The following is a 15528-nucleotide window of genomic DNA, read 5'->3' as shown; positions in this document are numbered from 1 at the left end:
TATGTGTCTTCACAGTGGTCTCTGTAATGTAGCTGTGCTCCTCAGCAGTCTCTTGATATTACTGAAGACTTTCCTGTTTGAGAGGCATCAAAATGATAGTAGTTTGCTTTTATCCTCTTATGCTCATTTGCTTTTAGCAGGTGACCTTTCTGCATTAAGAACTGGTACTTTGGTACTTTCTTACCACCTTTTCTCCTCAGTGGAGACAGCATGGCATGTCCTGAAGGCCACCTCTCCCTTTGAAAAGTGTTTGATGGAGGAACTGGCAGGTGGTTGCTACGTCTTGGAAAAGAATGGGGATCTGCATCACTTCCCATCTGTTCACTTCTGAACTTCCTTGGCCAGGAACTCCTGATCAGTGTTAAGGTGATGATTTCCCTCACATGATTTACTTAGAATCATAGAATTTTAGAGCTAGATGAGATTTCAGAAATTTTAGTTCAATACCATTTTACTGATGAGGTTTAGATGTTTCCTTTTCAAATAACAGCTAGTTAACAAAGGTAGAATTCCTGACTCAGCGCCTGGTACTCTTTCTACAACTGTCTTAATTGTGTTGTATGTTTCTTTTAAAGTTCTACTGGATGTCTTAAGGAAGATACTTGAAAAGATGTGCTATGTCTCCATAAATACCATTCAGAGTGTTGTCTAAAGGAGTGTATTGAGTGTAGCCTTAATTAGTGAAAGTAATCTTCATTTTAACCCTTTTATAACTACACTCAGTACAAATGGTCTTTTCCATAAGGTGTATGTAGCTAAAATGTTACAGTGTCTGGGCACTGGAAAGAGCACAGCACAGCCTTATTTGAGAGAGCCTTAGAAAACACTTCTAAAACAGGCATTGCGCTCATTACCTTATGTTTATTTTATGCTGATCTTTGTTCCTGTTTCTTGAGAATCTCATAATTCTTCAAAAAAAGAAGAAAATTGACAAATGACAGGGCCTAGCTGTGTATAAATGATCCTTGCTAAATATCTTGAGGTTTTTTGTAAAAAATCAAACAAAAGACAAAAAGCTTATTTTCACATTAAAATGGAAACGTCTTTTGCAACTTCAGAATTCTATGGAAACGCAGTTTTTATCATATTTGTGTCCATGCATCTTTTTCTTAACAAGATGGTTTACAAAAAAGAATGTAAACAATTTGTGATCTGGTCAGTTATACTTTTAGCTCCCGGAGGGAGGGTTGGTGTTATGAGTTGAGTAAAAACCCATGTAGGAAAATTTGAGGGAGCAGTCTGTTGCCAGTAACGTTTCTTGTGTGTGCCATTAAACCACCTCCAGATGAGTTGCGGGAACATTCACTTTTTAATTTTGAAATTGTATTTCGAATTAATTGTTGCTGTGTACTAAGAACTTGGCCTAAATAAAATCCTACAAAGTGTATCCAAATGTCTTGTGAATGTATTTCTGCGAGTAACTTTTCTCCTTTCTTTTTTTTTTTTTTTTTGGCTGTGCTGTGTGGCTTACGGGATCTCAGGTCCCCGACCAGGGACTGAACCCGGGCCACACCAGTGAAAGCCCAGAATCCTAACCACTAGACCACCAGGGAACTCCTGTAACCTCTTTTCTAAGGTGGTAAGTTTAAGTGTGTCAGAGAGAATCCGTACCTGTTGCACTAATTACTTTCTGTCCCTATTTTTGCTGTAAGTGAACCTGAGGTTTTGATCACTTTCCACGAAATACATACAGTTCTTTTCTTTTAATATAAAAAAGGAGACCTTCTGTTCTTTTTGCCCCAGTTTGGTAATTGATAACATGATTTGTAAATACATTCGAATCCACGTTTATACATACCTTGACAGACATGGCAGACCAAGACATGATTGTGATAACAAGCCTTTGAAACAAAAAGCAGCTCTTTTTGTACTAGTTCGTACCTAGTTGTTGTATTTTGTTTGTTTAAAGAAAAAAATCTTAAGTTATTTTCTTACAGGCTAATCAGTTGAACACATCAAATTATAGTTTGTTTACCTTCACACTTTATGTGCGTGTTGCAGCCTCTCTGTTTTGGGTACCTTGACATAAACAGCAAAACCAGGCTCTTAGTGGTGCCGATCCACGAACAAACAGTCAAGTACAGTTCTAACGTTTAAATGAAATCTATGTATTTTTATTAAGGATTGGATAAGCTGACATAAGGAAAACACGTAGCTGAAAAATTACACTGACTGTATGACTACTGTCCTAAGCCATTACAATAGTTTACTGACAGTAACTGGCAAGAGTAACTTGGAAAATAACTTAATCCAGCAGTAGAACAAAAACATGGTCAGTAGTACTGAATATATCTCTTATATATATCTATATATATATAGGTTTGCACAATCAGGGAGCAAGGCACATAATTAATTAAATGAGAGCGTACATTTAAGCAGAAGAAAATAATAGCTACAAAGCTGAAAGAAAAACTGTAACTTCATCTTTACTGAGCTGTGCATAATCATCTGAATAACGTCTTCTATCCAGTACTTTTAACGCAGTTCCTTTTGCCTTTTTCATGCTTCAGTAAGGTATATTCCTACATTGTATCTATTTATGGCAAAGCTCCCACAGCTTAGATGTCAGCAACTGGGAGCAATCCCAGTTAAATATAATGTGCAATTTTTCTTTAAAACAGTAAACAATGTTTTTATGACATTTAGCACAAGCTAATATTTTAAATGTACATTTCTATAAAAGGAGTTCACTAGTGGCTGATAATAAAATTAAGCAAAATCATTTGAAACATTCCAGTTAATGCTTATTTTCTAGGAGGAATTATTTACAAGTAGAGAGAAAAATATAGGAGGTGGTAATCATGAAAAATGGCAGTTTTTGGTATTAGGTTACAATAAACTTAACAATGGACAGTTTCCAAAATGCAGATTTTTTTTTTTTTTTTTTAAGTGCCACAAGCATGTTCTGCCTAAGAAGAGGTTGAGGCTTCGATGATGAGCTTGGTATTAATAGCCATCCATGATCAACATTCACTTCTGAACTTGGCCATCTTTTAAATATGTAGTATTCACCATCACCCTGACTCGACTCGCTTCTCTAAATGTCTTTGGTAGAAAGCAGCCAGACCCCGTTTAGGTAGATGAAGCCATCTCTCGTGAGACCATCACTTTTCCTGTTTCTGCACAAACTAGAAACACTTTCCTTCTCTTTCATTAGCACCTCAAAGTTTGCCTGTTGGATTTTTTTTTTTTTTTTTAATGCTAATCCTCCAAAAGAGTTCAAGGCACTGGGGGTTATAGCAGATGTTTCCTCTTCTAAATGGTTTATTACTTCAACAAGCAAAGAGCAAACCAACTGGAGATTATTTCCTTCGAGTATTTATCAAGTATATTGTGTTTAGCTTATTTTTACTTAGCAAGTTTATAGTACAGCTAAATTTCAGATTTCTTTTACATGTAGATCTTCCAAGGGCACAATTAAGAACCGAGCACTTGTTTAGTTTGAGGGAGTCTGGGAAAGGGGTTAACAATGATCTTCTATTCAATTTTTAAATGAAAATAAATCTTAAAAGATATTGGGATACTTAATTCTGCACTACTTGCATCTCTCCATGGATCAAATCTCAACTTCGTGAGTGGTCGCATATTCCTATAGGGTTAGGAATAACTTGCTTTATGCAATGACAGAAAGTGTATAAAACAAAATTCCAGGTTGGCAAAAGGTACTTGCAACCTAAAGTGATTTTTTTAGAAAGAGACGTCCTCTTATCAAGTGTATAAATCCAAATTATGAAGCCTGTGTTATTGAAAGCAAGTCATTACACCTATAATCACACAGGGTCATACAGTTTTAACTGGTCTGAACTTATATCTGTGAGATAAGTTATACCTATGTGGAAACTGTATAAAAAATTTGGTAATACATAAAACGAGGAAAAGGTTAGTTTGCTTGTTTAAAATCACCTTGTGTTTGTAACATAAAACTGCTTTTAGCTGAGGGAAAAAAGGTGACAAAGGGTTCTGTTGGTGGCCTGATGGTAAAATCAAACCAATCCTACCATTACCTGAAGTTTTTTTCAGGCTAATCGTAGCCTTACATCCTTGACATGAAGTTATTAGCAGTTGTATTCTCCCAGAATAGCAGCTTATGAAACTCTAATTAGATGCACAGCTATTAATAACCTTGACCTCAGAGTTGTTACCCTTCAGAGTTGTTATTCTTCATGATCCCCCAATTTTGTTTAGATTAACTTTCTTGATAAACTGAGGACTGCTTTCAGTGGCAAGTAAACTTACATAGAGAGGGGACTTCCAAGAGAGTTCACAGCCCTTCCTTAACAGGATGTGCGTCAGTGGGCAGGAGCACCTTGATGTCAGGACTGTGAGACATTACCTTGTCTATTACTGTGAGACGTTCTGATGAAAATTGTTTCCCAGGACTTTTCTGAAGTCAGCAGTCTTATCTTAAAAAGCCCCAGAAATTTAAAAAAAATCCAATTTACAGTTAAGTGGGTACCTGTAAACCTTTACAGTAGTAGTTACTTTTTCCAAGAGTATGATTCTGTAGCAGCTAAGGAAAAAAAAAATGCATTTGAGTAGTAAAAGCTTCAGTACAGAAAAATCTAACCAGAACAGGCTTTGCTACCCTTCAGAGTTGGTGCCAAAACTTTAAGCATAGGTTGGATCCAATTTTGAAATTATGTGGTAGAAGTTAAGGGTGTCACTAATTAATCTAGTCACTAGCTCTAATGGGCACCTGTTTGCACTGCCCTCCACAGCAGGGTGAGTTCATCTATGCTGTTGATCTTTCGGTACAGCCAAGACAGCCGCCAAGATCTTCTTCCTTGACCTGAAGAAGCTTTGCTGAGTTAGAGCTGCTGAGCAGAAGGCAGTGAAAGAAGGCACAGTACTAGTGTCATCTGGCAGTATGTTTTTTCCTTGAACACACCAGGGAAGAAGAACAGTACAAAAATAACAGTAATCTCCAAAGCCCCGACCCCCCCATGAAACCACATCCTAACAAATATCCAAATTCAAAAATTAAAAAAAAAACTAGGGAGTAAAACACTAGAAGTGTATCTAAAGTACCATTTTGGTTTTTTTTTTTGATTCAGTTGTTTCACACACAGAGGAAAAAATGTTGATTAAATAGCCTTTTCTGTCTTTGGAGAAATACAAAGGGAAACGGCCTGTTGTCAGATAGATAGTCAACAAGCCACTGACTGGGGTAAAAATGATACAGCTCCTCCTCTGGCCCTGTTCTCTTTAGTGTCCCTAGTGTTCTAAAGGATGTCTGCTCTTTCAGAAAAACGATACATCAGAAGCATCAGTTCAGATGGCTACCATCCAGACTGACACAAGCAAGAAGGCCCGGGAAATCCCCCACTGAAAAAAAAAAGGCTGGATCTTAGGGCTCAAATGCGGAGGGAATGAAGACTGAGGGCACATGATTTGTTTCCCTCAAGGAGAGCTGAAGTTGCCCACCTTCATATAAAAAAACACCACCACCACCACAAAAAACCCTAGTGATGAACATTTATATCACTGGATTCCTATTCTTAGAAACTCTTTATCCCACAAATAAGGGCGATCCTTAGAATATAAAGCTGCAGGCAGAAGACATTGGGAAATCACTTCACTCATGAGTCACAGTGGAGCTTGGCAGTCTTTCTCAAATGTTTTTCAAATTGCTGTGCATGCTTAAATTAACAACGCAGATGTGTTAAAGGTCACTTCATAAGCATAACAATATCAAGCACACAAAACTTTGTCAACTGAAAAGATCTAAAAAGTGTCTTTTAAAGAAGCAGGGCTGTAACAAATGCACGATGGTGTATATTCTTATTGCTCTATAAACACATGAGTGTACTGTCACATCTGTGACAGTTGGGGGGTGCCTCTTACTCTCTCTTTATGATGAAGTACTTTGTTGGAGAATGGGTTTACAGGGAAATCCTGTTTACACAGCACAACTCTGCTTATTCTTGAATTATTTAGTATCTCTGCCCCACTGTATTGGCATCGCTTTTTCCTTATGGGATAGTGTCAGAGATTTTTGCAGTTTGCACTGGTGATCCCTATTCATAACAGGCACAGACTTTCATTACAAGGTGTGCTCATTTATCACTGCTGGGGAGGCTAGTTTTTATTCTCTGGTTTAAGAGCAGCTCTGAGATTGACCTGACGGTCCATTTATCATCACAAATTGATGAGCCAATACACATTTCTCTCATATACCGAGGAAAATTCACAGGGGAAAAAAAGCATCTAGAAGTATAGTGTGAAGCATACAGAATTATAGTGTGTCCTTAGAGCAATGATTCTATGTTATAGCAAACTGCATATGCATAATATGTAATGTCACTTACTGTACTTGGACTATACAACTCCCATCAGAACACCTGGTAACCTGGACAAATCTCTACAACCAGGCTACAACAAGCAAGGACCCTAGTGTGCTCCAGTCGCTATGGGTGAAACTGTCAAAAAACTCATTTTCCCCCTCCCTCTATGATAGTCCCACACGTAAATGAATTCTTTGTATTTCACGTTACTAGCCACAAAAAACCTGATTAATGACAGCTGCACAGGGGCCAGTTTTGTTCTCTTCTAATCATCCATCCTTCTAGAGAGCAATATACAAAAACGCATTTCAGAAGGTGATTTTGTTTTTCATCATGATGCAACATACTGGACTGGACAAAGGATTGAGTACACCTGATACAGCAATTGTCTACAGACACCTAGTATCACCATCTACCTACAGCACACACCATAAGGAGGTAACTGGTGACCGAAAGACACACTGGGACAGAGCATTCCAAGGGTGTCGTGTTGGATATCCTCTTACAATAAATCAAAGCAAGAATCATGAAGCCAAACTTGAAGCTTCACAAGCTCATGAAAAGGATCCCAACAGTACAAAAAGAACTATGCAGGATTACAGTACTAAATTATCCATGTGTTACAGGCGAAGGGCTTACCTGTGACAGAATACATCCTAGATTCCTGTGGGAATCATGGCAACAGTTTTGCAACTAGAATGGTTGAGTTACACCATGTATTTACTTTTTTCTATGCACGACCGACCACATACAGATAAGTGTCTGAAAATTTCCCCACACTGCACTATTACCCGTTCTATGAAGCTGAGAGGTTTTCCTGATTGAGGTGCCCCTTTATGTATAGTAATGAAATGTCAGTCAAGCAGTTCTAACTTCAGCCAACTGGGGAAAAAACAAACACAAAAGCCCCATAGATACACCAAACATTCTGGTTATCTTCTCAAACTGAGAAGCAGCACATTATACATCTATCCTTAATATATAATATACAACATGCACAGATAGGCCGCGCATGGACATTTATAAAATACCTTCTAAATAAGTCAGAAGTTTTTGGTCCAATCCACATGACAGATAATAGAAATCATAAGGGACCGGCAGGACACACATCCCCTTCCATGCCGCTGCCACCCAAAATACACAAAACCCATTTTCAGATTAGGAGAGAAAAAGAATAAATAGAATCACTTTCAGCTATATATATACATATACATATATGTATACATATATATACAAACACACACTACCTATGTATAGCTATGTGTGTACCTGCACACGTACACACACATATAGCTGAACACTACCTGAATAACAGCAACATCATACCAAGAGGCTCTGAACGCCTGAATTCGTAGATGATCAGGTGAGCTGACTGTAGAACTGATTACAGATCCCACGAAAATAAAGTCCTACGTAGCTACCAATCTCTTGAGAGCTTGGTGTTCTGGTCTCTTTTGGGGGGAGCGGGCGGCGGCCCTCTCCGCAATGTTGCATAGCCTGATATATGACTGCCTCCATAACGGGCTTTCTGTTGCTCAGAGAGCAGCTCAGGGGGTGGCGGGGGCAACGCCATATCATCCATGGTGGCTGTGGGTTCTGCTCTAGACACGCGCGAGGAGGAGAGCGAGCCATGCCGCGTGATGGACTTCCGCTGCAGTGTCCTGTTGAGGTCAGCCAGGAATCCAGGCTGGACACTAAGGCTGGATTTGGGAGAGGTGGGCACTTGTGGCACGACTGTGGCCATTGGCGGCTGCTCGGAGGTCTCGGCTTGCGTGAGGCGGGTGCTGTCGTTCCGTTTGGGTCGCGTGGGCGGAGGGGCCTTCCTGACCGACTTGGCCCACGGCTGTGGCTGCGGATTAACCACTGCCACTTTTGGAGACGTGCTTCCCGAGAACACTGCTGGAATGTCTACGGGGGGCAGAGGAAGCTCTATTTCCGGCGGAGGGGGTGGAAAGTCAGAATCGGACGGAGGAGAAGGGAATTCTGCCACGGAGTCCTTGCCGCGCCCACTCAGAACAGATGCTTTTGCCGACACACCCCCTTGCTGGAGAACTCCGGGAAGACTGAGTTTTCCAGGTTTGGGGGGCGCTGCGGGAGGTTGCGGCGTCTCCTTGCCGGGAGACGCCGAGGGCTCCGGCGCTGCGAACTTGCTGACTAGACTGTCTACTGAGGGTCTCTTGGGCTCAGGGTGCTCCGCACAGCTGCCGGACTTAATGCTGGAGTTGCGCTGCGGGGTCGGGGGAGGTTTCTTTCCCCCTGGACTGGACGTCTTACTGGTCTTTTTGCCCGGAGATCCGCTTTTGTCAGGGGCAGGGGCAGCAGTGGGTGCGGCTGGCGGAGGCGGAGGAAACACCAGGCTGCTCTCGGGGGGAGGAGGAGGGAAGTCCGGAGAAGGGACAGGGGTAGAGCTGGGCTGCCACTTGGGCTTTGCTTTCACAGCAGGCGGGGACTGAGGGGCGACGTTTGCTGCGGCTGAAGCGGGCTTCAAGGACGCCGCCTCCGTGGGGGCGGCGGTTGGAGGCGGGGGGAACTGGCTGGCTATTTGCTTCACCACGGAGGGCGCCGGAGACAGCGGAGAGGGAGGGGGCCTCACACAGAAGCTCTGCTGCTTGGGTAGCGTGGGCGGGGGGACCGGGCCAGGAGGAGCAGGGGGAGAGGGTGGAATGTGAGACACAGGAAGCGCTGGCTGCTTTTTCACTGGGGGGACGGGAGGAGGAGGTGTAGGTGACAGAGCCTGTGGCATAGCGGGCGGCACGGTCACAGGGGGTTTGGGGGGGGCCTGAGGAGGGAGGGGTGCAGGGATGGGAGGAGGTGGGGGCGGCGCCGGAGGGGCTGCTGGAGCTGCGTGCTGCACGTGATGAATCTTCAGCGGGGGCGGGGGCGGGGGCGGGCTGAACTGCGGCAAGGCCTGGGCGCAGGGGGCGGGCTTCAGCTGGGCCATAGCCGAGCCGGGTGTGGGGGGAGGCGGCGGGGGCGGCGGCGGGGGCACGGCTCCGCTGGGCGGCACCAGGATCTGAGGCTTCCCTGCCTGTGAGGTCGAGGAGGGAGGCTGCATCCCTGGTGGCGGGGGAGGCTTAAACAGGGTTCCCGCATGCTGAGAGGCGTTCTGCAGCCTGGTTATTGTGCTGTACTTGACAAACATCGCGGCTGCCGAGCCCCCAGAAGGGGCCGACTGGCTGGGCAGGGGCGGGGGCGGCGGCGGCGGCGGCGGCGGGGGAGGCGGCGGGGGCGGGGGCGGCGGCGGCAGGGGCGGCGAGGGCTGTGAGGCAGAGCAGGGGGTGAGCGGCTTAGGCTGCGGGGACAAAGGGGGCATGAGAGAAGTGTAGGCTCGATTCACAGACTCCATTCTGGCCTAAAAGGAGGACAAAGGGGAGGTTGGGAGAGAGAAAACACAACAAACACAACAGTTACAGAGGTAAGCTTTGACTGTCAAACTAAAAAGCAAGGAAACAGAGACATGCATGAAAGGATGCAGCAGCTGATCATAAAGATGGACAATGTCGGGGAGGCTAAAATCTAACTCCCTGGGCAGCAAGGGCGCGGAGAAAATGTGTTTACCCAACGATCTTCTCCAACAGCCAGGCTGCCTAACAACCTGGGGAAAACGTCCTGCTGCACAAGCTGTCTGGATGGTGCTGGGCCCTCTGGCTTCTGCCTCTGGCTTTCACACACCCTGCCCCGAGTTAGAGCACGGAACCGCACCCCGCGCCTCCCCGGACTCTGGCAAAGGGAGACGTGATGGCTGGAGTTCACCTTTCAGTCCAGGACGGCATCTACATCAAGCAGATGCCATAACTGGGTTTAGGAGTGCTGGTGGAGGGCCTCCCGAAGAATGAGGACGGCTTTCTGATGCTAGTGAGCAGACACGTGAGAGTATGAGTATGTTCAGCAGGCGTGCACAGTCACACAGGAATGAATGAGCTTGACACACACACTCGTGTTCGTGTGAGACACTTGCATCCAACATGCACAGAAGTCCAGCAATGCAGGTAAAGGGGGGGTATTCTTTACATTTGTTTTACTGGAAAATACATAAAGAAATGCTTCATAAACATTATGCCAAAAGATCATAAAAATATCATACAGAAAAAGCCAGAAGAAAATGAGAGGAAACTCTGGAAGGCTAGAGTAAAGGAAATGTACCTAGAAATAGGAGCTAGAGTTTGCCAACAACTCGCTGACCAGCCCATGTGGGCCCCTCTTGGCACTGCCCAAATTACCACATCTGGTCATTTATTTCATGGAGCTACTCATGCATGAATGTGGTTCAAGTACTTCTGAGAGAGCAGAGGAAGAACTCTTGGCTTAATAACTTTGGGCACATCTTTTAGGCTCTTTGAACAAACTATGAGCATCCAAGATAAACCATTTGTTTCCAATTCTGAATGACATCTAATTAGCGTCAAGAATGCTTAGGTTAGTAGAGTAGAAGGCTCATTATGGGGCTGAGTTCTAATGCCCGTCAGGACATTCACATGTTCCTTTAATAATTGCACATCAAAATAAAAGCATTAGTCCGCAAGATCTGGTTACAGGAGTCACCCAGGTTAATGTGTTTCCAAAGAACAACCCCCGACCTTAACTTGACCCTGTCTTGGCTGCTGCAGGGGTGTAGTAGACCTTAGCTGTGCTGGCCTTCTCATTTGGCACCTGAGACTGAGGTAACAGGAGAAGAAACACACAGGGGGTCAAGACTCAAATACACTGTCACTGCTGCATGGCAGGGTTCGTGGACTTTCTGACACTACGTGCCATGACGGACTACACTGCTTCGTCACAGACCATGTGGACCTTTGCTTTCCTTGGCCTTTCTCATGACAACTGGGTAGTTCTACAATTTAAAATGCACATGGATAACACCATTAAAAGTTTAGTAAGGTAAAGGACTTTTCTTTAGGTATGTGAATTGTGTAAACCCGGCTTGTCTACGACACATGTGGACCACCAGCACCAAATAGTGCTGTTCCACTCAAATTGATGAAGTACGAGAAGGAAAAAGAAGTATTTCTTAAAAGTGGGAGCCTCCGATAAGGGAGTTAAACTGCCAGTGTCTTGAGAATTTAGGTCATTAGAACCAATTCTCAAATATTTATTTTTCTAAGAGAAAGTGTTCCACCCCATTGGGCTACATACGCCTCCCTCCACCCTCTCCATGTCCAGTGGATCAACCACATATGCAAATAAAGGAATAAACTGAGGGGAAATAGCCACTTAATTCTCACTGATGAACGTACTGATGTAAGTGATTCAGACAAGACTGCCAATGATGAAAAATCACAATGATTGCTGGGTGAAAACAAAATGGCCAGGCCGGGTGTCCTACTGGCTCCCTGCGATGGTGTGTGCCCTCGCCTGCTGAGAGGTGAGCACTGCTGGGACACGGTCACCCACAGGACTTCAGAGGCAGTTGGATACGGTATCTTTCAACCAGGCTAAAGAACTTCTCTATTTTTCTAAACAGCCTTGCAATAATTATACTTGTGTCCTTCAGGGTCAATGAACCACCTTCTATGCAAGGCTCAGGGATCCTAAATTTTAAGGGGATTAATTGGAATTTAGTCTTCCACATAAACTATAAATTGAGAAAATTCATCAGTGTGCAGAGAAATGCCAAGAAGCATAAAAGAAAGGAAGATAGAGGAATGAGTCTGAATAAACTAAATAACGAATAAAGAAATAATCAACACTTAGCAGCTTTTTTGGAAAATTAAGGCATTGGCACTGGAGGGTGTTGTTGCTCCATCCAAACTGATTTAAGAGTGGAAAGTGTTATTTCTTAAAATCCTGAGCCACTGATAAAACTGCTAGGTTTTTTTTTTTTTTTTTGAGATCTTAGATCATCAGAGCCAATTCACAAATGTCCATTTCTGAGGAGAAGCAAAGAAAGAATACTGAAATAAGGCCAAGAAAGATTCCTAATAAAGGAACAACAAGCTACACCCCTGGAACAGTACAGCTTTCCCCCCTACCCTGACCCGAGCGTGTTACCTTGCTAGACTCTTCCAGCTGCGTGCCTCGCTTCCAGGCCTCGGAGAAGATGGAGCTCACAATGCTCTGGGAACGGACGTGTCCTGCCGGTGGCGTATCAGACACTCCGCTATCAGACTGATTGGAGTGATTGGACTGAGACTCTGTTTGAAACAGATTTTCAAAAATCAGATTAAATAAGTCAGTATTGTGACGTATAAATATGTATGTTTGGATAACTCTTTCACTCAAGATCAGATGCGATGCGGCAACAAGTTACTTTTACCTGACTCATTTCACACAAACACAGCCCGTGTTTTCCACTAGAAAACTTCTCTTGTCCTAGGGTGAATAGGAAATCTCCATTCTTTTTAAGTAGTTCACCACAAGAAACCGATAATTGCAATAAAAGGTTCAAGTAACATTATTGGTATCCTGACAGCCTGTCTTGTAAGAACTCCTAGCAAATAAGAGAATTAATGAGGGCTTCCCTGACGGTGCAGTGGTTAAGAAGCCGCCTGCCAATGCAGGGGACACGGGTTCGAGCCCTGGTCCGGGAAGATCCCACATGCGGCAGAGCAACTAAGCCTGTGTGTCACAGCTACTGAAGCCCGCGCGCCTAGAGCCCGTGCTCCACGAGAGAAGCCACTGCAATGAGAAGCCCGTGCACCACAAATAAGAGTAGCCCCCGCTCGCCACAACTAGAGAAAGCCCGCGTGCAGCAACGAAGGCCCAACGCAACCAAAAATAAATAAATAAATTTAAAAAGGAGAGAGAATTAATGAACCATGAATAGAGTAGTGAATTTTTTTGTTCAGTCATATCTTCATTACATGGAGAATCAATCTTTTTATATACCCCTGCTCCAGACCATCTCAGAGATTTCTCACTTATGAATTCAGATCTATACATGATGATTACTTCCTTTATCCCAGTAATGAACAATACTGAGAATCTGATCCCCAGTAAGAAGGGTGTTTCCTAGGGATTCAGGTATTGACATCACAAGACAGCAGCTGTACCATAGCCTGGCTTCCTGAAGGGCATGAAGACATCTTCAAGGGACCTGGGAATGGCTGAGGATACAGTGTAATTTGACTGACATCCAGGGTGAGGGAACTGGAAAGATTATTTCACTGGACTCCAAGTCAGGTGAGATAACCTTGCAGAAGCACCTAGCCCAATGTCTGGCATCTGGTGGAGACTCAAATGTTAAAGCTAGTCCCATCCAGTCACTCTGTGAGACGTGGGCATTATTAGATTGCAATATTAATAAGCAAGTCCAGCCAAGTTCATCAAAGTATTGCAAAGATAACAGCCACAAACTCCTTTAGATAAAGTTAAGATAGTATCCTCAGGGTAAAAATATAAGCAATATAGGATAAAACCTACTTTATTTTCTTCATCCCTATCTAATATCTAGGATAACAGCCTATGACAGGCTGGAACATGTGACTTCTTGAGCTCTCTTCAGCATGAATATGTATGATTTTACAGTTTACCTGAAAAAGTCTACCTAATACTTACCACGATGTATACAAATAGATGATGCTGGAGTGGGAAAAGGCACCATACCACTTCATAAAGTAACATGTGGAAGCACTTGAATTGTTAAGTGCTATATAAATTTTTATAAAATAGTATACATCATTTTTTCCCTCCATCTTTCCCTTAATTCCATTTTCTACAACCCTACTTGTGACATGCTCTTCTTACCGTGCCTTTCCTAATCCATTGCCACAAAGGTTTCTCCCCCCCCCAAGTTTAATAAACATTTTATTTTAGAATAGTTTCAGATTTGCAGAAAAGTTGCAAAACTAGCACAGAGTTCCTACATACCTAGCACCCAGTTTACCTCGTTATTAACATGTTACAATACTCTGGTCCATGTGTCACGAATAATGAACCTACACTCATGTTAATATTAACTAACTCTGGGACTTCCCTGGTGGTCCAGTGGTTAAGAATCCATCTTGCAATGCAGGGGATGCCAGTTCGATCCCTGGTCAGGGAACTAAGATCCCACATGCCGCGGGGCAACTAAGCCCATGCGCCACAACTAGAGAGAAGCCCATGTGCCGCAACAAAAGATCCTGCACGCCACAACTGAGACCCGATGCAGCCAAAAAATAAATTAAGAAAAAAAAAGAATATAAAACAATACTTAAAAAAAAAAGCTAACTAAACTCCAAACTTTATTTGGATTTCACTAGTTTTTCCGCAATGTCCATTTTCTGATCAGAATCCCATCCAGGTTACCATATTACAGATAGTTGTCATGTCTCCCATGACAGTTTCTCAGACTCTCCTTGTTTTTGAAGACCTTGACAGTTTTGAGGAGTACTCGTTAGGTATTTTGTCGCATGTCTCTCAATTTTGATTTGTCTGATGCCTTTTCTCTGAGGTTAAGGGATTTGGGGAGGAAGACCAAGAGAGGGAAGATGCCAGTCTCATCACACTGCATCAAGGGCACATGCTATCAATATGACTTATTACCGTGATCACCTGGCCGAGGTATGGTTTGTCAGCTTTCTCAGATATAAGGTTACACCTCCCCGCTCCGTGCTCTTTGGAAGCAAGTCACTTTACACAGCCCACACTTAACAAGAGGGGAGTTAAGTGCCACCTCCTTGAGGGCAGAGCATCTGTATAAATCTACTTAGAAATCTGTACAGGAGATTTTTCTCTTCTTCTCCATTTATTTATTTAATTCAATAACTTATTTATATCCCCATGGACTGATGGCTATTTATTTTATAATTTGGATTGCAGTCCTATACTATGTTATTTTCTTGCTCAAATTGTTCCAGCTTTGGCCACTGAGCACTCTCTTAGGTTGGGTCCTGGGTCCCTTTTATAGACTCCCCATCGCGGTGTTTTTTTTGAGTACTTCCTTTGTCACATGATGCTCCAGGCTCATCTTATATATTCTCTGCCACAGCCCTAGAATCAGCCACTCCAGAGCCCTGGGATCCTTTGTTTTGGAAAATGGCATTGAGAAACCGAGGTCTAGGTTCTTAGTGTTCTCACTGCTACTAGCCCTCTCAGTGGACAGAAGAGAGAATATATGTGTGTACGCTAGCCCATGTATATACACATTCTCGATGTGTTTTTATTTAGGGATGAGATCTAGTCATACAGCTTTTAAATCAAATACTTCTTAAAGTAATTATTTCATAACATGGGCTGTTAGAACAAAGAAAAAATTTATGATTTTAGATGACACAGATATCATTTACGGAACTTTTGAAGGGAAAGAAGCATTTATCTTAAGATG

General features: G+C 43.2%; 2 protein-coding genes across 16 annotated transcripts in view; one reads left to right on the top strand and one right to left on the bottom strand.

The window, feature by feature from the left end:
- The window catches only part of ABI2 (abl interactor 2), a 100313-nt gene extending 98926 nt beyond the window's left edge, over nucleotides 1-1387 (top strand). For all 9 annotated transcript variants that reach the window (XR_010944304.1, XM_067740920.1, XM_067740901.1 and 6 more), the window contains one exon: nucleotides 201-1387. Coding sequence is in view for 8 of the 9 variants with exons in the window: in XM_067740920.1 (XP_067597021.1) it covers nucleotides 201-243 (43 nt within the window). In the remaining variant the exon portion in view is untranslated. The remainder of the gene's footprint in view (nucleotides 1-200) is intronic.
- Nucleotides 1388-2084: 697 nt separating this feature from the next.
- Nucleotides 2085-15528, bottom strand: part of RAPH1 (Ras association (RalGDS/AF-6) and pleckstrin homology domains 1) — a 98007-nt gene continuing 84563 nt past the window's right edge. For 6 of the 7 annotated variants that reach the window (XM_067740885.1, XM_067740886.1, XM_067740884.1 and 3 more), the window contains 2 exons: nucleotides 12273-12415; nucleotides 2085-9636 (listed from right to left, as the gene is read on the bottom strand). In XM_067740885.1, coding sequence (XP_067596986.1) covers nucleotides 7702-9636; nucleotides 12273-12415 — 2078 coding nt within the window. In that variant the 3' untranslated portion in view covers nucleotides 2085-7701. The other variant, XM_067740890.1, reaches the window with a different exon arrangement.

This window comes from Pseudorca crassidens, chromosome 6 (genome assembly GCF_039906515.1).
Source record: "Pseudorca crassidens isolate mPseCra1 chromosome 6, mPseCra1.hap1, whole genome shotgun sequence".
In the NCBI taxonomy this organism is placed as follows: Eukaryota; Metazoa; Chordata; class Mammalia; order Artiodactyla; family Delphinidae; genus Pseudorca; species Pseudorca crassidens.
The sequence above is the reverse complement of the archived record's forward strand: the minus strand, read 5'-3'. Positions and strand labels throughout refer to the sequence as shown.